This window comes from Coffea arabica, chromosome 7c (assembly GCF_036785885.1).
Source record: "Coffea arabica cultivar ET-39 chromosome 7c, Coffea Arabica ET-39 HiFi, whole genome shotgun sequence".
Lineage (NCBI taxonomy): Eukaryota > Viridiplantae > Streptophyta > Magnoliopsida > Gentianales > Rubiaceae > Coffea > Coffea arabica.
Window position 1 is genome coordinate 12,883,224 of NC_092322.1, and position 26,832 is coordinate 12,910,055.

Genomic DNA, 26,832 nt, shown 5'->3' on the forward strand with positions numbered 1-26,832 from the left:
ATGTTCTGGCACCTCCTTTGAATGTTTTTCACAACAAGTAGGTATAGCGTTTCGAATAGCCTTGTAGGACTACTAGAAGAACAATTTATTATTTAGCAAGTTAAAAACTTGGTTATGTTGACTAGAGATATTACAAGGCAAAGACAATCAAAAGTACATATTTCTAACGTTCAAACTAATTTATAAAACTACTTGTTTTTGGAATTAAGTTTTGTTTAAAAGATTCAGTACCACTTAATTAACTCAGATATTCTATTTTTGGTCATCAAACACATTCAATATGTTAAGATCTAAACCAATTGAGTTTAAGTGCTAAATTTCATTTTTTATTATCAAACAGCGTAAGATCTGAATCTATTAAATTTAAGTATTGAATGGAGTTATCAAATGGAGCCTTAAACCAAAAGATTAAAGATAATTTGAGTACCCACATCAATGTATTAATTACTAATTTACTATGAAGAGATTGTCATTTACTTCGTGTCTTCTTCTACTGAATCGGTAGTTTTCATCTAAATACCTTTATAATCCGAAAATGACAAATTGCTACAACTGCTATATCTATTTTTTTTTTCTCAATTAAATTTCTCTCTAGAATGTCCTCTACTTATTTCTGGACGACTCCAAAGAATATTTTAGGTAATCCTGAGTTGAAGAAGTTAGAAACGTGGCGTTTTCTATTTTATGTAAATTATCATATTGGAGAAAGATAAATCTTTGATGGAACCTACGTGAATATACCCTCATACTTTTTTCCCGAAACGGTAGAAACACACACACACACACAATTAGATTAGAAACACTCATAAGTCATCGTCAAATTTAGTCAGAGAATAATTTAAGAGGGACCCACAAACCAACACCATCCAGCCAATTGGTGAATATACCCTCGTACTTGGGCTTGACTATTTTGTTCATTGTTTTTAGAATTAGTCTTATAAATACTATTAGTGTATATATTATCATCATTAGATATATATCACGTGTGTAAATTTTAAATTTTAAATTCAAAATTTGCTCACATATCATTCATCAAATCGTGATAGTGTTTACACTGACAGTGTATATAAAATTTACTCTTATTTTTATAACAATTTACACACGGAATCATGGTTCAGCAACTAAGTGACAAATCAAAAAGAAGGAAAGAAAAGAAATTATATGACCCCTCTTCAAAGAAACTACTACTATTTAGAGACTCCATAATACCAACAAATAAAATAGGAGTAGTTGTCAAGTTTTATATCAACTAGTGCTTGAGGCACACTCTCACTTGTGTGCTGTTAATAAAAAACATATTTATCAAAATTATCTTCTTATGCTATTTTTTTTATTGGTTGAATCTTTTATAATGCAGATTATTATACAGAGAGATGATGGAAGTTGGGCAGATTACGTGGGAGTTGGCAGTTAGTGTGAAAAAGTTGATAACCTCAACAAATAACTAATACAAATAGCTATCTCCTAATTGGGGAAAAGTTATTTTTAATAAATTGGAACAAACCTACCCTTGTCATTAAGGGTCGATTAGAAATTACAAAAAAAATGATATTATATGTTTGCACTACATAGTGATTCTCAAAACTTTATATATTACATAGATGGATATTTAATGGACAACTAAATTCGTATTCATTGAAGAAAATAATTATCTTCCCCATGTATTTGTTAATTGAGCTTAACAAGTTTCTTGTTCTGTATAAATAAATTGATCCATGACAGTTCGAAAATGAATTTTTCCAGAGTTCGAATTTTAATGTTATAGTAAACATGTCAAGACCACTCCCATCAAATCAATCTGTGATAGTATTCGACTCTCTCAAGTAAGGGCATGAACAATTGTCAGACAAATAGACAATATTAAACAAATGTTCAAATATCACATCTTTGTTTCAATATTGATTGTAGAGTTGTTTATTTTTTTTCCTTTCAAATCATCAACCCTTAATCCAGATAAACCTCAAAAGCCGGCAACTTTTGAGGTCACCCAGAAAACTAATAATCTAACTTTAAACCCCCCCAATGATCGATGTGGAATTTTTGAAAAGACCAGTATGGCCACTGCTACTAAAGGTGTACTAACCCATGACACTCGAAAACCCCCAATGATCGTCGAGTTGTTTATACTCAATTACGGGCCTGTTTGGCACCCTAGTTTTTTACCAAGTTTTTTAGCTACTAGTTTTTTAATAACTTTTGCTACAGGAACCCCAAAAAACTTTTTAAAGTTTTTTACCTATACACTTCAAAAATATATACACAAAAAATTTCTCAAAAACTTTTCTTCCTCCCTCACTCAACCCACCACACCAGACACTGCCTCCACCACCTCTTCCGGCGCCGGTCACCTTACAAAAAAGTTTTTTACCTTACAAAAACTTCTATAAAATTTTTTCAAAAATTTCTACAGTGCACTACAGTAAAGTTTTAGACAAACTCCCAAAAAGCTCAAGTTCCAAACAGGCCCTACATTTTGTTCAAGAGGACTTGGACCAGTAGCAGCGGTTGCACTTGCCCCAAATTCGACTTGAGAAGGGTGATGCTCTAACCCAAAAAAAAAAAAATGTTGTGACAGCCATCATGCTTTGACAGAATTTCATCTTCACTGTGGGTTTTCATATGAGAGCTACAGATTGAACACCTAGCTAAACCCATGACCACTCCAGTGGAGCCCAATCCAGTGTAATTTCATGTTGGGTTTTCATTTCTTGGGTGTAATTTTTCTCTGGAAACAACAATTTCTTACTTTTTTTTTAAAAAAATTTTCTCCTGTTGAAGGTACAAAAATAGTGTTCATATGGGCGTCTATGAGTCTCACAATAGTAGCCTATATAATGCAACAACAATTCAGGAAGTGCCAAATCTTTATCATCTATGTTGGGGCAAACAATGCTTGTGTTGGGCCAATTCTTTTTCATGAGTTTCCGGTCCATAATGAATCTTTAAGCCCAGATGATCGAGAATGTAGTAGGCTCTGCTTGGATTAGTACTTTTTTCTTGAAAACTGTTTTTGTTTTTGGAGTTTACAGCGACATTCCAAAAAACAACTAAAAAAACACGTACAATTTTAAATACAACTTACAAAAATAGAAAAAAGATGTAAAAAATTATCAATTAGTATCTCATGTTTCTTTTTTTTTTCCCCACCCAATAGCACCACCCAACACACAACACCACCCACTGCCACCATCATCTCTTTCTCCCAAATTCCACCAAAGAAAAACCCGCATCCATGTCTCCGCCATCTCCCAAGCTAAGTAAGTATTTCTTATACATTTTTTAACGAGGAGAAGAATAGAATTTAAGAAGCGAGAAATTGAACAAGAAACTACAATTTTCGAGGCTTCAACCTTATGATATTACATTTTTTCCCATATCTGATTTACTTTTTCACTCTTTTCTCTTTTTTTTTTCCCTTGAAAAATGACTAACAACGTTGTAGTTACCATGCAACTTGTATGTAAATATGACAAAGTAAGTAAGCATACATTTTATTATCTATTTTTTTTCCTACACGCCTTACATAAATCACAAACCCCCTAATTTCTTGTAGAGAAACCTAGCAATTTCATTCACAAATGTCTTAGTAATATTGTAATACTCTTCCCTCAAAAATCAAAAAAAAAAATATTGTAATATTATTTCTTTCTTCCTTTTGTGGGGTGGGGGGGGGGTGGTCACATTCCTATGACCCACTTATTACCACACATACAATATACTCTTGGAGGCACAAATCTATCTGCTGAATAAGTCCATTGATCACAAAAATGACAGGATGGAATCATTTGCTTGGGCCTAGGGGTGTTGAAGAGTTGAAAGGGGATTGTGCACCACAAATTCTGAGAAGAGTGATTTGCCAATGGGTGGCATTATCTGTTGGGGCCTTCTAGCCTCAACATCTACTTCCTTCAGCCACAGAAAAAAGTAACAAGGGACAAATGCAAAATCATAACAATATCTCTTTTCTTGTTTTTTGGTATTATTGGCATAATAGCAGTATCATGGTATGTGAAACAAAAATGTAGATGAAAATAGAAATTTGTGATTAAAAAAAAAAAGATTTAAAGAACAATACATTTTTTTCCCTAAATAATCGCATGTCCGGTGGATTTAAGGAACAATGTTTTTTTTTTACTATTTCCTTTTTTTTATGTTATTATGGGAATAGCATATTTAAATGAATTTTATGCAATGAAGCATGGTGGCACTAGGTTTGATCATTTATCTTGCAAGTGATTGCATATTTAGTTGCATCCAACAAGTGCAAAATAGTTCAATTACTTAACAATATTATATTGATTTTTGGGTAAAGATTATTTGCTTTTATCTCAATTTTCTTGGCACTTGTAACTACATTGGTGTCCTTTGGCTTATAAGAAAAAGTGATCAATACTTGCTCCAACAATCTAAGATTACTTTTTAAGGAAACAAAATGCACTTCTTGAACTTTTAAAGTCAGATTCAATAAGAATCTTGGAGGAAATTTAGGTTTGTTCTAGTAATTTACTAGTGTTATTGATACTCTCCATTCATGAAACTTTGCTTAAAAGTATTTATCAAATTTTCATTGATAACAAATTAACTACTCTAAGTTTGAATTAACTCATATTACTAATAGACATAACAAAAAGACTTGCTAAGTTAATGCATACTTTAAAAAAAAAATATCATGCATTATAAGCAAAATCAAAATATATTCCTACCCCTTCTTCTTAAATCCCATTTATCTTTTCTTAAAAAAAAGTTTATATATATATATATGTATATATAATTCTTTTATTTTTGCCTATTTTTACATGAAAAAGGAGAGTGTAGCAATTTTTATTAGCAAAATGTTGACTATTCATCCATTTCAAATTTCACAATTGTGGACAAGAAAAAACTCTCTCTCATTACTAGCAATTCTTCCTTTCTATTTTCTACCACTTGTTTAGGAAACTTATTAAAAAAAAAATAGGGGAAAATAACCAAAAGAAATTGGAAAATGGAAAAATCCCCATTTCTTTTGGCCAGAGACAGAGAGATTACTAGTGTGTCTCCTCTCCAGCTCACTTTGCTTTTGCTTCTGCTTCCATTCATACCCTCAAAACTCCCACAAAAATTTCTGAGAAGAAGAAGAAGAAGCAGGAGAAGAAGAGTTTCTCTCTTCCGAACTCTGAATTTCTGAGAGTTCCTAACAGAGAGAAACTCAAACAAGAAAATTACACACACTACACACACTAATTATACTTCGAGACCCCTTTGCGTTTTCCTTCTATTCAAGAATCATGGATTTAGCTTCAAAACTCCAACTTATCGACCTAAGGTCCACTTTCCTCAGCGGAACCTCCCGGAGAGGCTTCGCTCTCCGCCCTCCCCACCTCCCTATGCTCCCTACAACAACTTCCACGACCCTCAAAACCACAACTTTTCCTAAAAAGCAGCCTAAAATTTCAGCCAAATTACAGGCTGTGGCGGTGGAAACTGCTGAAACTGAGGTGAAAGATGAAATAGAGTCGCTTTTTACGGAGGATTCGGACACCCAGGTGGGTTCTAAGCGTGTAAATAAGCAGTCGAGTAGTGGGGCGTCTAGTGTTTCATCTGGGATTAGGCTGGAAAATGTTAGTAAGAGTTATAAGGGTGTGACTGTGTTGAAAGATGTGAATTGGGAGGTGAAAAAAGGCGAAAAGGTCGGATTGGTAGGCGTAAATGGAGCAGGGAAAACGACCCAATTGAGGATTATATCTGGTTTAGAGGAGCCTGACTCAGGGAATGTGATTAAGGCCAAGGCTAATATGAGAATTTCGTTTTTGAGTCAAGAATTTGAGGTATTGGGGACGCGAACAGTGAAGGAAGAGTTTATGAGCGCATTCAAGGAGGAAATGCAGGTTGCTGAGAGGTTGGAGAAGGTTCAGAAGGCTATAGAGAAGAGTGTGGATGATTTGGAGTTGATGGGAAGGCTGTTGGATGAGTTTGACTTGTTGCAGAGAAGAGCTCAGGCTGTAGACTTGGATGTGGTTGAGGTAAAGATTAATAAGTTGATTCCTGAACTTGGATTTGTTCCTGAGGATTCTGATAGGCTCGTGGCTTCATTTAGTAGTGGCTGGCAGATGAGGATGTCCCTTGGGAAGATTCTTTTGCAGGTAGACACCAATCTGTGGTGTATGTTTCTGTGAGAAATGTTGATTTTGAGAATACGTTAAGTGGCAGTTAGGACTGAATATTACTCTTTCTACAAAATGCGCTAACTTTGGAACTTATACTAATTAGCCGACTGATGAATTGGTCTCAGGATGATGGTCTGGCTTAGTTTGATCTGTGCTAGTTTATTTTGTATTTTGTCTGTTTAGCATTTGACGAATTATTTTGAGGATAGAATTTAGTAGACTAGTTCAACTTAAATATATTTTTAATTCAAGGTGGCCACAATAATTACAATTTTGATGAATGTAACTAAATTTGAAACTAAATGTCACCCCAATGATATTGAAACTGCATTGTATTTTATTTTGTAATAAAGAAGTGCTTATGATCACTAAATAGGAGCTCAATTGTAGGTAGGACGCTTTTTCATTGGAGATGTGTTACTCCTACCTAATCTAAATCCAGTTTTGATAGGTTTAGTTATGTGTTGTATGTTGTGGCTCTTATACTGAGCTTGTTGCAAACACTTGCAGGACCCAGATTTGCTACTTTTGGATGAACCTACAAATCACCTTGATCTTGATACAATTGAGTGGCTTGAAGGTTATCTCCAGAAGCAAGATGTGCCAATGGTCATCATATCTCATGATAGGGCTTTCCTAGACCAGCTGTGTACCAAAATTGTCGAAACAGATATGGGTGTATCAAGGACGTATGATGGGAATTACTCTGATTATACTATTGCAAGGGCAGTTTGGATTGAAGCTCAGTTTGCAGCATGGGAGAAGCAACAGAAGGAAATTCAGCAGACAAAAGAGCTAATGAACAGGCTAAGTGCAGGAGCAAATGCAGGCCGTGCATCTACTGCTGAAAAGGTATGATGTTTGATTGAGAATCTTAATCTATATAAAGGACCTATATTCCTTTAGTCCCATAATTTGAAAACACTAGTTAAATATTCTTAAGTGATGGTCTTCCTTTTTATAGCTTAATTACTTTACAACTATAACTTGAGAGTCCTGCCTGGTAATCAATTTGGACACCAAAAGTCTGAAGTTTTCCCAAATCTTGATTCCTCTTACAGTTGTATGACTAAGATCAGATTCCTGTTGCATTTGATAGGATGTACTTTTGATTTTCCTGAAAATATCCCCAAAACCACAAAAGAAAGGAATCTGAAGAAAGAAATGAGAAGTAGAAAACAATTACTAGTCCATGTGGCAGTTCTGCTACTGGTATAATTTGCTTTGCTATCATGTTAGTGTAACATTTTGTATCTTTTTTTTTAAATGAAGTAAATGTCTTTCTTATTCTAATTATTTTTTAGTATATTCTTACTGACGAGGCTTTTAGGTTTAATAATTCAAACTTCATTCATGTAATCCCTTATATTCTATATCTTTCATTAGCTCATTGATTGTGCCATTGTTTTGGCAAGAAATAATCTAGTAAATTCCTTTTAAGGAATGGCTTTAGAATGAATTCCTTATTTCTCTTTACTCACTTTTTTTTTTAATATAAATTTTTGGTACTTCCTGTCCCTGGGTGGGATTTTGGAATAACAGAAGCTGGAGAAACTTCAGGACGAGGAACAAGTTGATAAACCTTTTATTCGGAAGCAAATGAAGATCAGGTTCCCTGAGCGTGGGAGAAGTGGGCGCTCTGTAGTGACGATAAAGAATCTGGAGTTTGCATTTGGAGATAAGGTACTTGATGAACACCACCAAGGTTTATTTCTTTCAGTGTTTGTTCATGTAGGCTGAGACAAGTGTCATGAGATTTCACTTCTGACAGTTAAATGAATTTTCATGGGACACCAAACAATTCAGTTCCCTATTTATACATTAAAAGTATCTTAACATAATTTGCTCTAATTTTTTGCCAGACACTATTTAAGAATGCCAATTTAACAATCGAAAGGGGAGAGAAAATTGCCATCATTGGCCCAAATGGATGTGGTAAAAGTACTTTGCTCAAATTAATTATGGGCCTACAGAAGCCAGATAGAGGTGAAGTGTTGCTTGGGGAGCACAATGTATTGCCAAACTACTTTGAGCAGAATCAGGTTGACACCCTTGTTATTGTTGCCCTTGAGAATATTTTGTTTATTAAACAGTAGTCCTGGTCTAATGATGACCGGAATATTCAGAATGCTTGCTTATTACTATTTTTTTGTATGGATGAATTTTCTTCATTTTTTAGGCTGAGGCTCTTGATTTAGATAAAACAGTGCTTGAAACAGTAGCAGAAGTTGCAGAGGACTGGAGGCTTGATGATATCAAGGGACTTCTTGGGCGTTGTAATTTCAAAGCTGATATGCTTGATAGGAAAGTTTCCTTCTTGAGTGGTGGTGAGAAGGTAAGGCAATCACATTTTATTGTGCATGACATGCATATTTGGATTTAAGCTAAAGCTCGCTCGAGTTCTGAATTACTGGCTATATCTGTTCACTACAACTTTTTCCTTTCTCAATTAAATTAGTAGAAGTGGATTTTTGTCATAAAATCTTTCGTTCTTTTAATTGGGAGGAGTTTAATGTAATTTGGAACTTAGGATCATGGCTTCTGGTCTAGTTGCCTTCATAAAAAATCCAACTGTGGGTGTGTTAAAATCATAATTGGAAGGCCTATTGGATATAACAAGGGAAGAAAGATGATAAAGTGATGCAGCTATTGCCAACCTTCATTGTTTGAGCTGCTTTTGTTTATTATTCTATCATATGGTCTGGCACATAATTGAAACGCACTAAAAATTTTGAGCAATAAGCCATCCACACTTATATTTCCCTGTTCTGTTTTAACACTATTTTCTGATCTTTTTTCTCTTGAAAAATAGGTTGAAATACGCGCTTTAAAAGAGATTTCATATGTTGCAGGTCTTGTATGATAAGCAGATTGCATGATTTTGGGATACGTTCTTAATATTAGGGTTTACTGCCTCTGTTGTTTAGCATTTTTAATCCAGTGCCACTCGTTTCTTTAAGCTGGACCTTCTACTCCTGTGCTTTTGAACTAAAGGATAGGTGAATGTTGAAGAGTAGCAACAGACACATGAAAATGCATGTTATTTTCACATATGGAAACAACCAAAGAGACAAAGCACATATGGATACTTCTACGAGAGAAGAATTCTCAGAGCACAGCTTGTGGTTTATTTGATTTGAAATAGTTAAATTTGAGAAACAGAAGTAGAGCAGAAAGATGGTGTTTAGGATATCAGCAGTATAAGGACTTTAGGATATTAGATACTGTAAAAATTTTTGTCTTTGCATCCTTTCTTAGTTCCCCTGCCTTTGAATTTGACCTTTAAATTTGTGGAAAATTTGATAATTTCTGTTTTTAAACTTCAAGGTTCAGAATGAAACTTCTAAATCTTTACAAGCCCATCATAGCCATTTCTATTTGCCTGTTCTGAAGCAGTTTGTTATGGTTCAGTTGTTAATATTACGCAGCTTAAGCATTTGGCCTGTTTCTCTTTCAGGCTCGACTAGCATTTTGCAAGTTTATGGTGAAACCTTCAACCTTGCTTGTCCTGGATGAACCAACAAATCATTTGGATATACCTTCAAAAGAGATGCTTGAGGTTTGTGTGGGCTCATTTATTTCCAGGCATGAGTGTAGACATCGTAGCATAAAATGTATTTCATCTTCGTGACTATTTAAACTGTATTTATTCTATCAGGAGGCCATCAATGAGTACAAGGGAACTGTTATTACTGTATCTCATGATCGGTACTTCATAAAGCAAATTGTTAACAGAGTGTTGGAAGTGAAGGATGGTCATGTGCAAGACTATGTTGGAGATTACAACGTAAGTTTGATTCCTGTTTTAGCAGCAGTATGTTCAAATGAATAGATGACTGAAAACTAAGCATCACTAACCTCTGCAATTACATCACATTTGTATTTCAACCAGACAATACTATGAGCCTTTGACTTTGACAGACCATATAAACACATTGCGTGTGGATTTTTATTGCATTTTTACATGTAGACAAAATTTTAGAACTTCAAGTTTGAACTTGCAGCTTTTCGGTTAGAATCAAAACTTCAAACCTTGATGTGGTTCAATCATGGAGGATTTTTTCCTAATCTGTTAATTGACTGTGCTTTAAGTAGGGTTGAGTTTGACCTGAACTTGAGGTTCGGTTGAAATAAGTTGGGCAACTTTTTCATGTCTAGGCCTTTGCGATATATGTCACTCAAAAAGGGCTCTTTTCATTGCCATTTACCAATCACATCATTCTTCATTTGCAGTATTATTTAGAGAAGAACCTTGAAGCAAGGAAGAGAGAGCTTGAGCGCGAGGCAGAACTCGAGGAGAAGTCCCCAAAGGCAAAGGCCAAATCAAAGATGTCAAAGGTAAGGTCACGAGTAGTAAGTCACAAGTGTAAGAATTGCGATCTCTATACATTTGTACGACTCATCACCATTGAAAGAACTAAACTTTCTATTCGTGGCCAACAGGCAGAAAAGGAAGCTAGGAAGAAGCAGAAAATGCAGTCATTTCAGGCTGCTAAACAAAAGTCTAAAGGGTTGAAGAATGCTAAAAGATGGAACTGAGTAGTTTTAGTTACTTACCACAGTGCTGATCCAAAACCTATACTTTGTACAAAGCCTGGTAGAGGATGCATGGCTTCCTGTCCATCTGTATATACAAATTAAATAGAAATAGGTCATGTGATTTGCTATGATCTGGCAGGCTATAGCTTCTTATTGGAGGCCATGAAAAGAAAATACAAGGTTCTTTGATCAAATTATCATTCTATTAGCTGCAGAGTTTTCCATCCAACACCCCCTCCCTCCCTCCTCCTCCTCCTCCCTCCTCCCTCCCTCCCTCCCTCCCTCCTTTTTTTGAGCAGTGAAAGTATTGCAAGCATTTTTGTTCTCTCCAAGCCATAGCTAATTAGCTATTAAAGGCTCTCCAAATAAAGCCATTTGTGTATGATGTTACCAACTTATCTATGGAACAAAGGAAAGTAAGAACCACCAGTCTTTTGACTGGTGGCCACCACCAATGCATTAAGGTTTCGTGTGATGGAAGGTAAGGGTTCAAATCTTGTCTCTCATCAATTCATCACAATTAAATGTGACCTTGTTTAAAAAATTCAGAAGAGTGTGCACCCGTCTGATCTATCACATTCGTCTGGTCCAGCAGTGGTTTAGTCCTCTTCGGGTTATCCCAGGATCTCAAAGAAAGTAAGACATATTTTTAGCATAAGAAGCCTCCGCAGGGTGGACATGGGGTTTTGATGTTGAAATAATTAAAAGGGAGATGGGCATCATCATTCCAAAAATCAAGTAATTAAAAATTACAATGAGCAATGTAGAATTTCACAGATTGAATAGACTTAAATTAACCACAATCCACACAACAATTCAGGCAGTGTGCCTTCAATTGGTCCAACCATCAAAGGATAATAGCTTGTAGTTTGCAAAAAATTAGGGGAAATACTCACGTCTTATTAATTTGGAACTTTTATTTGACGTTTAAGATGCTCTTATTAAGATGGGTAATGACATATTCATCATTGGACTAATAGATAGGAAAATAATAGTTTAGAGTAATTAAGCAAAACAGACACAAGTGTATAAACTCGGCCAAAAGAATTGATGTCCTTAAAAGAATTACTACGTGAAAAGAAATTACTTGGCAAAAAAATAATTGGAAATGGTGCGTTAACCATCTCTTTACTATTAATTTCGTAAGAAAACGAAAAGGTGTAAGACTCAATTAATACAATCTTACAATTGATGTCCTTAGCGCTAAATAAGCAAAAATTGCCTTCTCTCTTAATCTGCCCAGTTAGCGTGTGCTTTCCCAACAATTTTCCCAAAATCAAATTATTGGGCTATTTTAACCGCCGATTCTGCATAAACCCCCGCCTCAATTGTGAAAACCCAGCTCTCTCCGACGACGCCGTTTTAGCTGAGAATAAGGTCCCTTCTCTTCTCTTCTCTCTGCATCTTCATTTTATCTTGGTTTGTATGTTTTGAAGTATGAGAGCTTGAAATTGTTTTGCTTATGCCTTTTAGCTTTATCTTCACTAGAAAAACTGTCTTTTTTTTTTCTTTCTTTTTCAGCTTTTCAATTTTGGTTTTGTGTTTGTTTTTGTGAATTTTCTACAGCAAGAAGATTTTTTATTGGTATAGAAGATTTGTTATTGGTATTGATAAAGACTATAAAAAAAAAAAAGAAAGAAAAAGAGAATCTTTACTGAGTTGGTTTCTAACTTAATTTTTTTGGGTAATTAAGAGTATTATGCTGGCACTTATCTGTTAAAGGGCCATCACAAAATTAGATTTTGTCCGGAACTAGTGAAAAAGAAAGATGTTTTAGTATGTTGGTTTTGGTTATGTATAAAGGGCCTTCACAAAATTTAATTTTGTCAAGAATTAGTGAAAAAGAATAATATGTGGAGTTGTTGGTAAAAGGTTATCACTGAATCAGGTTTTGTGAAAAAATGGCTGGGTTTCAGTTGCTTATTCTTTGTCCTCTATTGCAATGAAGCAGTCAGCGAATGATAAAATGCTTCCGTCTTAGAGCGTGTACAGCTTATGTCAGCGTTTTTTGTTTACTATTTGGCTATAGATAACCCGATGGAAGAAGTTATATTGGGAATGCCAGGACCTTGGGCCGATGATAATTCTGAAGTGGCTGACCATTATACAACCAAAATTGGAGGTCTTCCTGTAAGATAGTTTGTTTGATTTTGAGAATTAGACTTATTTTCAAGGAAGTTCTTGCTGTGTTTTTATTATTGTTTTTTGTCTGAACAGGACTGGCCAATTCCTGATATTGGTATTAAGCCTGAACTGCTAATATGTCCATCATGTAAAAGCAATCTCTGTCTTCTTGCACAGGTTTTTGAATAGTTTGCCCTTTTTTTCGGTGGATAACAATCAGCTCAAAGTTTGAATCAAAGTGCTTTCTTTTTTCTGGGTTTTGTGTTTCTTATCTTACTCAGGTTTATGCTCCGATTTCGAACGAGAGTTTGACACTTGAAGAACGTGTTATTTACATTTTTGGTTGTGTAATGCTGCAATGTGGGAGCAATCCTTCAAGGTTTAATGGTTCTGGCTTACTAGATTCCTATTAAGATCTCGAAGTTGGATTGACCAGAGTTATTCTTGTTCTTGGTCTTCTTTGTTTTTACTTTTATGGTTCTTTTGTATGTAGTTGGAGAGCTCTTCGAGTACAGAAGTCAGTCAGTAGTGAAGATCCATTTGTACACAGTAATGATGTTGCCCCTTTTCCGCCGTCTTCTGTTTCAGCTGTTAAAAATGATTGGCAGCAAGACTTGTGGACATTCGAGTCTAGAGAGGATGATGATGGTGGAAACGGTGATGACTTAGATCTAGAGGACTTAAGTAGGGCATTTTCTGAAGCTGCAAGTTTGTCTTCCAATTCAAAGAAACAAAGTTGTGATCCTGAGGCTAGTCTGAAGCCTTCATCTACAGATGAGAAATCTAAAGCTAATGATAAACAATTTCCTGGTATAGCTTGTGGGTGTGTTTGGAAGAATATACATGCAGATTATTGTTTTGAAGTTTATCTCAGAATGTGTATGTGTGCATATCTGTAAGTTGAAACTCCTGCATTTCAAAAAAAAGGTACCTGTGCCAAGATAACCAGATTGAAGTGCAAATCTGATCCTTCTGAGCAGCAATCCCCCTGTTCAGTTAGTATCTATTCTTGAATGAAAGAGAATGGGCAGGTGGTGAGTTCTTGGGCCAGGATAGCATTTCCCATGAGTTGTTATGATTCCTGCTGTAATATCCTGCCGAAGTCCTAATCCAATATAAAATCATGTTGTCTCTAAGCTTTTCTACCACAAAAAAAGGAATCAATACTTGGCCATTTTTTATGAGTTGCAAACCTCACAATCATCTGGACTATTAGCCTTTTAGTTAGCTTATTTGTTTATTTCAAAATTCAGTTTCAGTGTAATACTATAAGGCTGAATTGTTTATTTTGTAACAATGTGATTTGTGCTAAAATGATAGTCTCAATCTGCATAATCCATTCCTAGCTGTGAGTTTCTCTGCAGGATATTTTTCCATGTTTTGCTAGAAAGTCTTTTGAAAGATTTTAATTTTTTTAATGTTTTTTATTGCAGTTTTGCCTTGCTTCTACATATATGCACAGGAGGAGAAATTTACAAAGGAGGTCACTTCCTTGTGGTCAAAATATGGCTCACTGTCTGTGAATGGGAACGAAAGTGATCTTGATGATCATACACCGGAAGAGAGATGGGAAGAGGAGAAGTATGAATATGATAAAGCCTTGAATGCCGATAGGACTTACCTCAAGTTCAAGAAACGTATTGATGCATATCCAGAGCAATGCTTCAGGTGAAGTTGTCAGGGTTCTTGGCCTTAGAAGTAGAAGTGATGCTTTTCACCTTCCTGTGTACTGATAGTTGATTGGCAGGCTCTGAACCCAGATTATTGTTTCAGTACTTTTAGAAGCTCCTGTTTTGGCTGTGAAAGGCAACTTTTATTTTGGGAAAAAAAAGGGGGGGAGGGGTTTATGGGGCAGTGTACGGTCTGTCACTATTAAGAAGATGTTTGACTGGTAGCAGAACTTTTTGATCCTTAGAGACCAAGTGAGGAGATATTCTAGTAAGAGTTACAGATATATATCATGAGGGGAATGAGTTAAAGTCCATATTATTTCGTTGAAGTTCTGATTTGAGAGCTTTATTATCATGTCATGGATAAAGGTCAACAAAAACTTATCGACACTCAAGTTTTTGGACTTCTTCATGCAAAGTAGCTAGCAAAGTGTAGAGATTCTCTCATTTAATTTATTTTGTTTTTCAACTGTTATTATCTTCTTCAACTCATAGTAAGTGTGCTTTATATGGATTAACCACGTATCTTGTAGTAGCTAGTTTCATCATTCCTTTCTCTTAGGATACAACTAGAATGCTTGGTAGGACTTTTGGACTCTGCCCAATTCTGAAGTTCTGCAATGTCAATGCTTTCAGATATTCATATGGTGGGAGGCCACTAGTGGCCTTTATGGATAAGGAAGATGCTGGCACATGCTGCCTTTGTGGTGGGTCAAGGCAATACGAGATGCAGCTGATGCCGCCATTGTTATATTTTCTACAGAAAGCAACCAGTAAACAACCCAACATTTCTTTGGAGAGCTGGAACTGGATGACTCTGATCATCTATACCTGTTCTAAGGTGACTAACCGTACAAAATACTGTGCTGAAATTGGATGCAAATATTTTCCTCATATTGATATGGCTAATTATCTACCATGCCTGTGAACCACCAACAACATTGATTGTGAATTAGAGAAACAGGGTACCATTGCAACTTAAAAACCTGATGGCTCTTTGAAAGCCCGTCATAATTTTATTATCCGGAGTAAATGTTTATGTATAAGAAAGACATGTGACTTTCCAATGATCGTGTTTTTACTATAAAACTGCTCAAATTGTACAGAAGGTTTTGTCGGAGAGAATAATGAAAAGTAAGTCAATCTTCAATAACACTATTATCACATATAGTTTCGAAGCAACCATGAAGGTGGCCTAAACAGGCTGCTAAATGTTTGAAGTCATTCTTACCTCCATTTCATTGGATGATCCTCTTTAACCTCAGTAACCTTGTCACTGTTCCCCTAGGATTTGTAGGCTCTTAGCCATCCACTTCTTATAGCATAGTCCTCAACAACTCATCCCCAATTGCTCTTCGTTCGTACTCCTCATGGCTTGCAGCTATGGGCTAATTTGTATATATGTGGTTCCAAGTATGCTTTGTCTTGTTCATCTGCATATTCATCTAATATCATGTTCCTTGTTCCTTTTAGAGCTGTGCAGAGTCTATCCATCTGGATAAGCCCAACAATCACGGCTGGGTTGTAGCAGAGGAAGCTGTTGTTGTACAGTTGGAGTAACATTATACCTCAATGTTGTACTTATGGGCGTAGTAGATGGCATCAGAAAACATGCATTTTGTTTTAGTTCCCCATTTTTGAGCGATTGACTTCATCATTTTGTGTTTTTTTCATTTAGATGATGAGCATAGAATCGTTAGTTTTCTTTTGGTCGTGTTCTTGCTTTCTTTCTTTTACAAGTAGCTATAGAATGGGGGACAGAATGAGGTAAAGTTTTTGCTGCTCGGAGGAGCATAGCAGCAAAAGGAATTTGGTCAGCAATTGGAGCCTCCACGCTTCAGTCCCCAAATAATTCAGGGGTTGTTTAATGCGGAGATTGTACCATATGCTTGAGCTTTTGAACTGTCAAAACAAGTTTCGGTACTTTACTTAATTTGATTGATGTATACAAATTGGTATCATGGCAGATTCCTGCAGCTAGCCAAATTGCAAAGGTTTGAAGTAGTTAAACATTAGACTACATTTTCTTCTTCAAATGAACAAGAAAATTGTTCAAAATAAGATGAAAACATAATCGATTTGAAAATCCCAACAACTACATCCCAATTTAAGCAGCCAAGCAAAAAATCTGTCTCCACTTTAAGATCAATGTAGAATTTACATGAGCACGATATGCCACTGGCATTTACCACCGACCTTTCTGTCCTAGATAGATGTTGCTGCTCAAACTTCTTCTACTCAAATTTCTTGACCAGAGATAAGTCATTCAGCATCTTCTCAATAGCATCGTCATCAAGGGCACGGCCTCTATTCTGTAAGAAGAAACATGAAACATTCATTATCAAGATGAAGATTAAAGGCACTAGCAGAAAACTCCAAAGTATTACAGACTGAAAGAGGCAACAGCTAGATGGCTAAAGAACAAACATCTGCAACAGTAACATCCCTTTTGTGGCATAGTTAATGTTGGGGATATAACAAAAAGTTCCATTGGTGGCTTATCCACTATGAGACGGTTGAAGAAAAACTTAGGAATGTCGAATATCAGCATGACCATCCACTTTTACCAAACTAGCAATACCATCATGAATCAAATGCTGGAGCATCAAAGGCACAAAACATTCTTTTATCAAAGCCTTTGACCACAAGAATCAAACTGATGAAAGTGTTGAGTTGTTATTGGCTTCTCCAACTTATTTATACACACTTGTTGGTTGTATTTTCCATAAAAATAAAACTACACTTGACACGGTTAGTGAACCACACTGGTACCTTGATTGATGGGACCATAGCAATAGCTTCCTCAACAGTCTCTGGGCAAAGATTACCAAGTACACAAAGCTGCAGAAGACAAGGAATTAGTGGCACTTTTAAGGTTCCTTTCAACAAATGAAGAGAGACATGTTGCATTTGTTGGATCCTCACCTCAAATTCAGCAAGCTGGTATCTGCTAAGAATCCTGATATTTGACTAAGGAAGATGACAGTCAAAAGGGCTTTCTTTTGTTTTTTTGTTTTGTCCTATTGAAAATATAACTAGTTGTCTCCTATTAGACCAATAAGGAGGCATGATCCTATTTCTTTCACAGTGGCTAAAACTAGCAAAGGATATGGAAAAAGATGTGATAAGCACAATCCAGATAAACCATTGACATGAAATCAGAAGAGAAGTCATCAGTTGTTCTATTTAATGGAAATATCTGAAAAGCCACAGCAACTACAAAGATCATATATTGGTTACTAACAAATAATAAGAACAATAGTTGAGTGACAACCCACAAGGCTTTATGCCCAGCACTGACTCAATGAAGAGGATAATCACATTGTCAATGTAAGAGTAAACTATTGCTAATTCCACACTAACATAACAAATTCTGTAACAAACGTGATGATGTGAAAGATTATCTATGAGCCTATACTTAAATCTAGACGTTTATAAACTGTCAACATGCTTATTCATTTTGTTGAAGCAATGAAGCACCAATTTATGTCGGTTAAGTTTATAAAGGAAGATGTGAACAATTATCAAGGCTAGGAACCACATACTAGATATTGCCAGGTATCTCTTCTTAAGCTTAGTAATTCAAGCTTTTCTTTCTTTGTTTATTATTGACTATCACAAAATGACTCATCCGAACTCCTACTGACAGAAATCAGGATTTAATCATTATACCACACTATATGTCCTCATTATCTGTCCAACTAATCACAAGAAATATAACTTTATATGCATGAAATACAGAGTCCAGGAAACAAAAGAAAGAGCTTTGTTGTCCAAGGATACTCTCGGACTTGTCTGACAGAATCAGGATTCTTGTAGCGGCTGAAACGCTTCACATACTGCAGAGACTTCTCAAATACTCTGAAACAAGTAAAAACCATAGTACATTAAGACATTTTTCTTTAAAAAGTTACAAGTTGAAATGCAAGATGCACTCAATCTCATGTTCATCAAAAGACATGGCAGAGAGATGATTTTACCAGCCTACAGGTAAAATTAGTATAAACTACATGCGGAGGTCTGCATCTTAAACTTCAGAAATTTTTCCTTGATATCTTTTTAAAGACATTGATCGAATAATCGCAAAAGGCGATTCAAATTATAAGAGAAAACAATCTAAGTTGTTCATAGAGAAAAATATCAACTTTTATCTCCCATCCATATCCAGAAGTTGGATAAAAAGAAGTAGACAGCCAGATGAAATACTTACTGAGACATTTGATTCATTGGATCCTCCGACATCTGCTGAAGCTGCTCATACTTATGTTCAAGAATTAAGGAAACTTCACAATTCATCAAACACTTGGCCTTCAAAAATTCTGCAAAACCAGCAAGGAAGAAGAATCATTTAGTAAATGAATGCTTTTGTATACCAAGAAATATGAAATGAAAACATTTGATCAGAGGATTAATAGAATTAATTTTTTTAAGCTGTATGAACAAACAAAGTAAACACCTAGCTCATCTTGAAAACTATGATGAACAAGATAATACAAAATCATTAATTTGCACATTTGGGGAGTCTGTAACAGTTTACTAAATCAATAAAATGTGCAGTAGAATGAAATTAAACAGTCTTGTGTTACAGTGAGAAGTGTTAGCCTTTTAGTTACCCCTCCGAAAGCAGATAATGCATAAATTCCAGTTACTGCTTTTGTTTTTAATGAGAAGGCAATAATGGTCATGCATTCAGTAACTAACTTAGGTAGAAGCTTGAGCATTACAACCTGCAGACATATTCTGGTGTGGGGAACAGATGCACCAAAGTATTACAGCAGTCATTCAAAACCAAAATCACAATTTAAAAGTTCAACCATGAAAACTCATAATTTCAAAAATCACCAGTATCATAGCAATTTGCTTTGACGCTCAGCGTATTATGCAGGAAAGCACCAAGCGAAGTGCCAAACGCTGTGTCCTTCCTGACGACATTGAAATTTCCATTAAAGCAACAGTGTTTCTCTTTTCCTAAAGTTTTTGCATACAACATCTTAAAGGCTTCTGAGACTACCAACACATCATTTTCTTGAGAAACTGAAACTCAAATCTCTATATCAAGACAAAAAAGGATCAGAAAATAGTTTATCAAAAAATGTCAGCCCAAAACTTTGCAACTCCAGAGACGTGCACTGCTTAAGGCCATCTTTCTGAAAGTCCACCAAAAGTCAGAAAAAAAAAAACCTCATATCATCAAACATCAAGATTGGGTTTTTGACATTTCACCACGTCTTGATGAATTTGAAATATGAAAAGTTCCATCCTCTTTGGAAACTTCATACTTATAATGGCACCCCACATAATGAACTATTTGATGTATCCTTCCCTGTCCAGTATCAGCAGATTAAAACAGCCGAAGAGACCCGCATGTAGTTCATTTTACTCCTATTCAAAACACCGTTAACATTAAATAAGAATTATCACAAGCATCACCCTCTTTTAAAACTTCAATTGGCACACTGCCACGAGGGGAAACAAGCATGAAGAACTTCTGTCATTCAAGCACTCCAAATACCATCGTGCAACCTAATTTCCTTCCATAGCCTCTCTTCTGAAAGCTTTGGAATTGTCAGTAAAACTACAAAAAACAGTGGCAAAAAGTTCAGGATCTCCCTTTTGCTCCAGCGTTTCAATATCGCTGGTCTCCCGTAAGTTACTCTACTAAGTCAAATCTATTACAGCTTCTCTACGTGCAACCAAATCTTCTCTCTACCTCATTAAGTATTCTTGTTTATTGAACTCCTGACATCAAAGGTTTCTCAAGCAACTTATAAACAATTTTATGTATTATGCGCATCTCACTAGCTCGGACCAACACGTCCTCTTACATTTGCTAACTCTATTATTGACTCACTTATATAAATGCAGGTGATTCTTGAAGCAACAACATCAGTCGTGCAAAATAACACAAACAGCATAAATAAAACATTCCAATGCAGCCGAAAGAATGACTGACCACATCAGGTTCAATTCAGAAGAAAATGATGCAAGTCAAACTCGATAAAAGATCAACCATCCTATTTTGTCATTCGAACAATTTGAACGGCTTATCCCCTGATATAAAGGAACCATAATTTGTGCAAGGAAATTTCTTCTTAAAACTTTGATAAATTCAGAACACCAATAGCTAAGCAAGATATCATCTTTTACACATTAGAACAACAACAACAAATCATAAAATCGTATTAGGAAGTGTGATTACCATCACCAATCTTGAGCTCAGCGGCGTTCTCTTCCTCTTCTCCCGACATATTTAGCCCAAGTTAAACTAACCTATATCAAAATAAAATTTCACCATTAGCTAAAAATATCTCTAAAAATTGCAAGAAAATAATAAACAACAGTTCATTAGAATTTGCAGATAAAAAAAATAAAAAACCCGAGCAAAAAAAAAAGATTCTTTAATACATATATATCGACTAGAACTAATGGGCACACACAAAATCCATTATCATTGTACTGAAACTACAAATTTAGCACTAATATCTGACTAGATGAAAAGGGTTTCGAGGGAAACGAAAAGGGATGATTCTTGGAGCTGCCGTGACCTTAATTTGTCGGGTATGGTGGGAGAGGGTACCTTGGAGTAAAGGGTTTTGATGCAGAACTTTGATGGCGAGAATCAGCTCGTTTTGGAGATGAAGGGAAATAAAGGGGAGGAGTAATTCGGTGATTTAGCCAACTTCCGTTGGCCCATAAATTTAAAAATATACTAAACTTAGCCTCAGGATTCATAAGATTGTCCCAGACCACCCCTTCAATTTTTTTTGAAGGGTTCAAATTTTTTTTTTTTGTAGTTAACCCTTCAAAAAAAAATTTTTTGATAAAAAATGAACCAATTTAAGAGCTTGATGGACAAATAGGCCAAATCAATACATTCGATATAGCTATTACAATTTGAGTAAATTTTATATATACTTTTCGTGCATACGCTATCACCGTTAGATCCATGATGCATGAGTAGAAGTTGGATCTTAAATTTAAATTTTATATTTTGCATAGTTATCATTTATCTAAAATTGACAGTATATACACTCTCACTGTATACATAAGGTTTTAATATATTGATTAAACAATCAAATTGATTATCTTCTTAGGTTAAATTTATCATGTGCAAAAAAATTAGACATTCAATTCAAAACCTATTAACAACTAATAATGAATCAAAAAAATTCAAAATTTTTATTAACTTGTCAAGAAAGCCTTTTAAAGCTGATACATTTTTCTTGTCATTCAAAAAGGAATAGTAACTAGGCCTGTCAACGGTCCGGGTCTAGACCCAGATCCGTCAATTTTTTACGGGTTCGGGTAAGGATATAATTCCGTTACCCGAACCCTGATCCGGATCTATTTTGTTAAACAGAAAAAAGGTCGGATATGGAATATAGCATTCCGGCCTGTATCCGACCCGTATCTGGATATAAAATAGATTAATATATATATATATATATATATACACACACACACACACACCAATAGTATGCCCCAAATTTACTTCTATACCCAAAAGGCCCAAACAACTAAATATTATCCATAATATTGCCATATACATATACAACACCTATTGCAAAAGCATGAATTTGAATCTTGCAAAAAAGTATTTATCAATGTTAAACATTATATCTAGAAGATGTTAATTAACACATGCAATATAGCTCAGCTAAGACTTAAACCAAGTGATAACATTGAAATAACACTTGTTGGACAAAATTAAATTGACCTTTCTTAATAAAAGTAGTACTTTTTCTATTTTGTTGTAAAACAGGTTTCAGCCATTGTTTCGGGTAGATCCGAACCCGGATCCAGGGCATAGGAAGATTCTTTCACCATCTGAGGCATTAATTTACCTACTAAAATATCACCCGTTTCTACCCCTATTAATATAGGAAATGGAAGTGGAATGAAAAGAATGATCCACCCGTATTGATATGTCTGTTGCATAAAAAACCTCCTAAGATTAGACCCGACCCCAGAAAGACTAAAAGAAAATCATGTATTGGTCCTAAATTTGAACGATAAAAAAATAACAATTTATAAAAAAATAACAATATGATTTCTAAAATAAAAAATCTACTCAAACAAGATGCACAAATTACTTATATATTAGATGAAATCTCAAAGAATCCCACGATTTTTTATTTTTATTTTAGTGTAAACGGGAAGACTCGAACCCAAGACCTCTTACTTACACTCCCTTCTCCCGTACCACCGAACCCAACCCTCCCCTCCCACGATTCAATATACTAAATTTAAAAATACATGTCCGTTGGATTCGGGTCCGGAACATAGAGTAGAAGACCCGTTGGCTAGACGGGCCGGATACGGAACCGGTACGGTATGACGGATTTGGGTCTGAAATGATAAATTTCAACCCGAATTCGACCCGTTGACAGGTCTAATAGTAACACAACTTTCTTTGTTAAATGCATGCAACGAAAACAACCCATCTTCTAGAGTACCTTAATTCCGACATGGGCTTTTAATGGGTTTCGGTCTACCTGAGTTCACCCGAATCATGTTGAAACATATTGGGCTGAATCTTGTAATTATTGGGTTGGGTTAAGTTTGAACTCAAAATAAAGCCCAATTAAATTATGGGTCAAGTTTGAATTTAATAGCTTAACTCAGCCTAACCAACTAAGTAGATAAGTACACATTTTTATTGATAATAATTTTTCGTAATTTTTTTTTTGAGAAGGGGAAAGGAGATTAGAATTCAGAATTGTAAGTTTTGAATTCTCAACCTTAGTCATTAAAACTAGAGCCTCAATTGATGTATGTCATTTAATAATTATGTATTGTGACGTACATAATTTATAATTTATCTATAATGATAAAATAAAATAAATATTATATGCATATTATGGATTAATTATGAGTTTGAACCAAACCTAAATTAGACCTAAAGTTCTAATATCTTTATGAGTCGGAGTTTGGACTTCTCAATGCCTTGCTCACAAGATTCCATTGACACCACTAATTCCTGCTTTGGTAGATTATAAATTTATAACAAAGCAACATACTCTTGTCATATATGTACAACGATGTAGGAGGGAATGCTACCTTATTCCGAGACTAGGTGAGGCAAGGCAGAAAGCAAAACCAAAAGAAAGAAATTCACTATCATCTCTCTCAGCAAGTTTAAGAGAAATCTCACAGAACATATTTAAGGAAAGAAGACAACTAAAAATCCTAAAACTAACAATTAAGTTTCGCTCAAATATGGCTCCGTTCCTTTCTTTTTACTTTCATTCAATCAAAGTATGCTTAGAGTACCAAAAAAGTGAGATAAAAGAAAGTGAGACCAACCACTGCCCCGTGACTGTAACGAATCTTCTGTCTCACTTCCTATACCACTCTCTGTCTTATTTTTTATTATATTACTATTTCTCCTTCATAAACATCATGTTTTATTTCTTTTTTATTTTCTTAAAATCTAATAACTATTAACTGAGTAATACACAAAATTTAGCAAACTCAAAAAATCAAAATGCATAAAAAATGAGATTTTTTTAATGAATTTTTGACTGTATTTTTTAATTTTTTATTATACATTGCTTTTTTAAGGTTGTTTTATTTATTTATTTTTACTCAGTTAATAGTTATTGGATCCTAAGATAACAAAAAAAATTAAAATATGATATTTATGAAGGAGAGATAGTAATATAATAAAAAGTGGGACAGAAATTGATACAGGAAGTGGGACAAAAGATCCGTTGTACCTCCTGTGCAAGTTTTATTGACGATAAGAAATCTGGGAGAAAGTGGGAAGTTAGTGATGCACGTTAAGTTGTACGTATAAATCATCGAAACAAGGCATCAACTTCTCATACACTTCAAGTGCTCGACATTTTTCCTTCCTCGCTCCACATGATTCCATTTTTAGTTAAACTGATATAGATTTCATGTAGAGCAAGTCTAAGAGATTCACTCAAATTGAGCTGTGTGTCCGACCTCTAACGATGATCCATGCAAATATTACAAAATCTTTGTAAACACATCCCATCTTTAGTACTTTTGACCTCATTCACATAAATAGACGTGTGAACAAAATCGCAAAAGATTTTCAGTTTCACTTCTTCTACTATTTTCTATTCCAATATCTATTAGGTCGATATATATCCTTCATGAACACCCTATTTTAATTCTTTTTCTTGTCTCTTTAACTTCTAAAACTACTAACACAATAAAAGATCATTGACTAAAAAACAAAATTCAACTAAAAAAATGTGTTTTTAATGAATATTCTTTTTTTTTTGTTGTACATTTTTATCAAGTCTATTTTTTCTTTTGTATTCTACCCTATAAGTAATAGTTGAAACTTAAAGGGATAAGAAAAAGAATTAAAATGAGACGTTCGTGAAAGATATATGGCAATTTGATTTAATAGATGTTGGAACAGGAAATAGTATAGGAAGCAGGATAGAAGATCCTCTACAAAATGGAACGTTACTATCAAAATTTAATAAAAGAAGGCAAACAAAGCTATATAAGGTTTTAATAAAAGCGGGGCAAAAAGGGTATGTCACACTATGCTCTTTGGTAGCATCACACTCTTAGTTTGCCTCTGAAGGGTTCGTGGTTTTTTTCTTAATCACTAGCTTCATGTAAGGTAAAAATGCAGCTTAAATCAGATATGTTGTTATTTTTGGATATCCTTCTTCCCTCGTCCATCTTCTTCTTCTTACACTCATCAATTGGCTGTACCCTTCTCCCACTTTTATTCTGATTTTCCGACATCCTCTTATTCCTGCTTTTCTTCTCTTAGCGGATCCTAGTTTATGTAAATAAATTTCATGAATCAAATGATGATAGAAAATGGTTAATTTTGTCAAAGCACTTAGGATTAAACTGGAAGGAAATAGTCTGCCATTGACCAATTAATGGCAAAGAAAAAACAACGCTTATAGTTTCATGTATCCAAAATGACTTGAGTTTATTCAATATTTATTAGGTCAATGTCAGCCATATCAACCTCAAGAACAGGTTATGTCGTAGGTAGGGGTGAAAAAATGATTGCAGAAGAATGTACCATGGGAGAGGGGGTGGTGGTATCAGGTACGAGGAAGGGAATCAAGAAGGAAGATGGTTGTTAAGGATGTTCTGCAGTTCTTCAATAATCTCATCATTTAGTTCCCTTATGTAAGAGCACAGCACACTCAAGTTACAAGAACTGAAAACATATGACCTAAATATGTTTATGACTCTATTTGATAAGTAGTTATCAAACCACTGGGCCTTTGGCTCAGTGGCCACCACCTACTTGGTGGGGTGGGAGGCAAGGGTTTGAATTTTATCTCCCATAAAAAATGTCACATTTCTGTGACTTGTCTCTAAAAAAATTCAGGCGGATGTGCTGTGCACCCACCGTCTGGTCCGATGGTAGTTCAGTCCCCTCCGGCTTATTCTTAGATCTTCTTAGACCCGCTCCCTTCCCCTTAGTATAGGATAGATTAGGTTTATCGTTTTTGGCAAAAAAAAAAAAAGATAAGTAGTTATCAGAAAAACGATTGGACATTTACATATATAGTTGTCATTTTATCTTTTTGCGCGCACACACACACGTACACAAGTTTAAAAAAAATTTTGGCAAAGAAAGGTCAGGATTATGCAATAAACGACAATAAAAGAGAAAAAAAGGGATTGATAGGGTGTTAATTGTTGATTATTTTATTATTAATTTTCTTTTTTATCCTTGTCAAATATTGCTTAATTGTTAATATATATTTATATTTGATATTTGGATCTCATTTCAGGAATGGAGCAGAAAAGTACACAAAAGAAAATAAAAAAGAAAAAAAAGAGCGAGACCATCTGAAGGATAAAACAGTTTCACACGCTAGAACCTCCAACAGAGCTACAAGTCGGCCCCATATGGTGCTACAAGGAAGCCTTTTTCGGTTGCTTATATGTGGACTTTAGTATTAGGTAGATGACTTGTACGGAGAGTCTTTGACTAGCAAGAGGAAACTAGAAAAGTGGAATTGGCAGGGGCTTTCCTCTTGTACTTGGACTCCCAATTTGCTCGCGGGACCACTGGAGATAGCATTAGTCATTTTTTGGCTTTAAAAACAAGGACAAGCGTACAAAGGCGGGTGATCAATAGTTTTTATCATTAGTTCTTATCGAAACTTTTAGCATAGTTTTAGTTTTCTATTCTTTCTTAATTCCTTTGATGGCCTGGATCTCAATTAAATTATTTGGAGATTTTCTCATGAGGCGTGGCTAAGTTTTTCATATAGTCGAAGGCCAACTTGAAGGCGTGGTTCCAAATATCTGTGAGATCGAATTAATTTTATTTATCTCTTTTATTCATTGGTATTTGTACGTTTTCTGATTTAATTGCTTATGCTTGT

The 26,832-nt window shown here is 35.1% G+C and overlaps 3 protein-coding genes across 4 annotated transcripts; 2 read left to right on the plus strand and 1 right to left on the minus strand.

Moving 5' to 3' along the window:
* Positions 1–5,029: 5,029 nt before the first annotated feature.
* Positions 5,030–10,893, plus strand: LOC113701690 (ABC transporter F family member 5). The gene is made up of 9 exons (XM_027222451.2): positions 5,030–6,122; positions 6,657–6,998; positions 7,689–7,829; positions 8,009–8,188; positions 8,326–8,481; positions 9,604–9,705; positions 9,805–9,933; positions 10,380–10,484; positions 10,590–10,893. Exons 1-9 carry the CDS (start codon positions 5,268–5,270, stop codon positions 10,683–10,685), a joined length of 2,106 nt encoding a protein of 701 aa, XP_027078252.2. The 5' UTR covers positions 5,030–5,267; the 3' UTR covers positions 10,686–10,893.
* A 1,027-nt stretch (positions 10,894–11,920) lies between these two features.
* On the plus strand, positions 11,921–16,455 carry LOC113701691 (probable 20S rRNA accumulation protein 4). Its single transcript, XM_027222453.2, has 8 exons — positions 11,921–12,062; positions 12,715–12,815; positions 12,903–12,986; positions 13,091–13,188; positions 13,303–13,619; positions 14,243–14,477; positions 15,116–15,320; positions 15,953–16,455. The coding sequence occupies exons 2-8, from the start codon at positions 12,723–12,725 to the stop codon at positions 16,037–16,039; spliced, it is 1,119 nt and encodes a 372-aa protein (XP_027078254.2). The 5' UTR covers positions 11,921–12,062; positions 12,715–12,722; the 3' UTR covers positions 16,040–16,455.
* On the minus strand, positions 16,383–21,238 carry LOC113701692 (DNA-directed RNA polymerase II subunit 4). Of its 2 annotated transcripts, none has more exons than XM_027222457.2 (7): positions 21,057–21,238; positions 20,679–20,749; positions 18,690–18,798; positions 18,263–18,340; positions 17,405–17,438; positions 17,252–17,320; positions 16,383–16,791 (listed from the first exon to the last, which is right to left on the minus strand). In XM_027222457.2, exons 2-7 carry the CDS (start codon positions 20,725–20,727, stop codon positions 16,714–16,716), a joined length of 417 nt encoding a protein of 138 aa, XP_027078258.1. In that variant the 5' UTR covers positions 20,728–20,749; positions 21,057–21,238; the 3' UTR covers positions 16,383–16,713. The 2 variants fall into 2 exon arrangements, with proteins under 2 accessions (XP_027078258.1, XP_027078257.1); XM_027222456.2 differs by having other exon boundaries at positions 21,025–21,140.
* Positions 21,239–26,832: the final 5,594 nt, after the last annotated feature.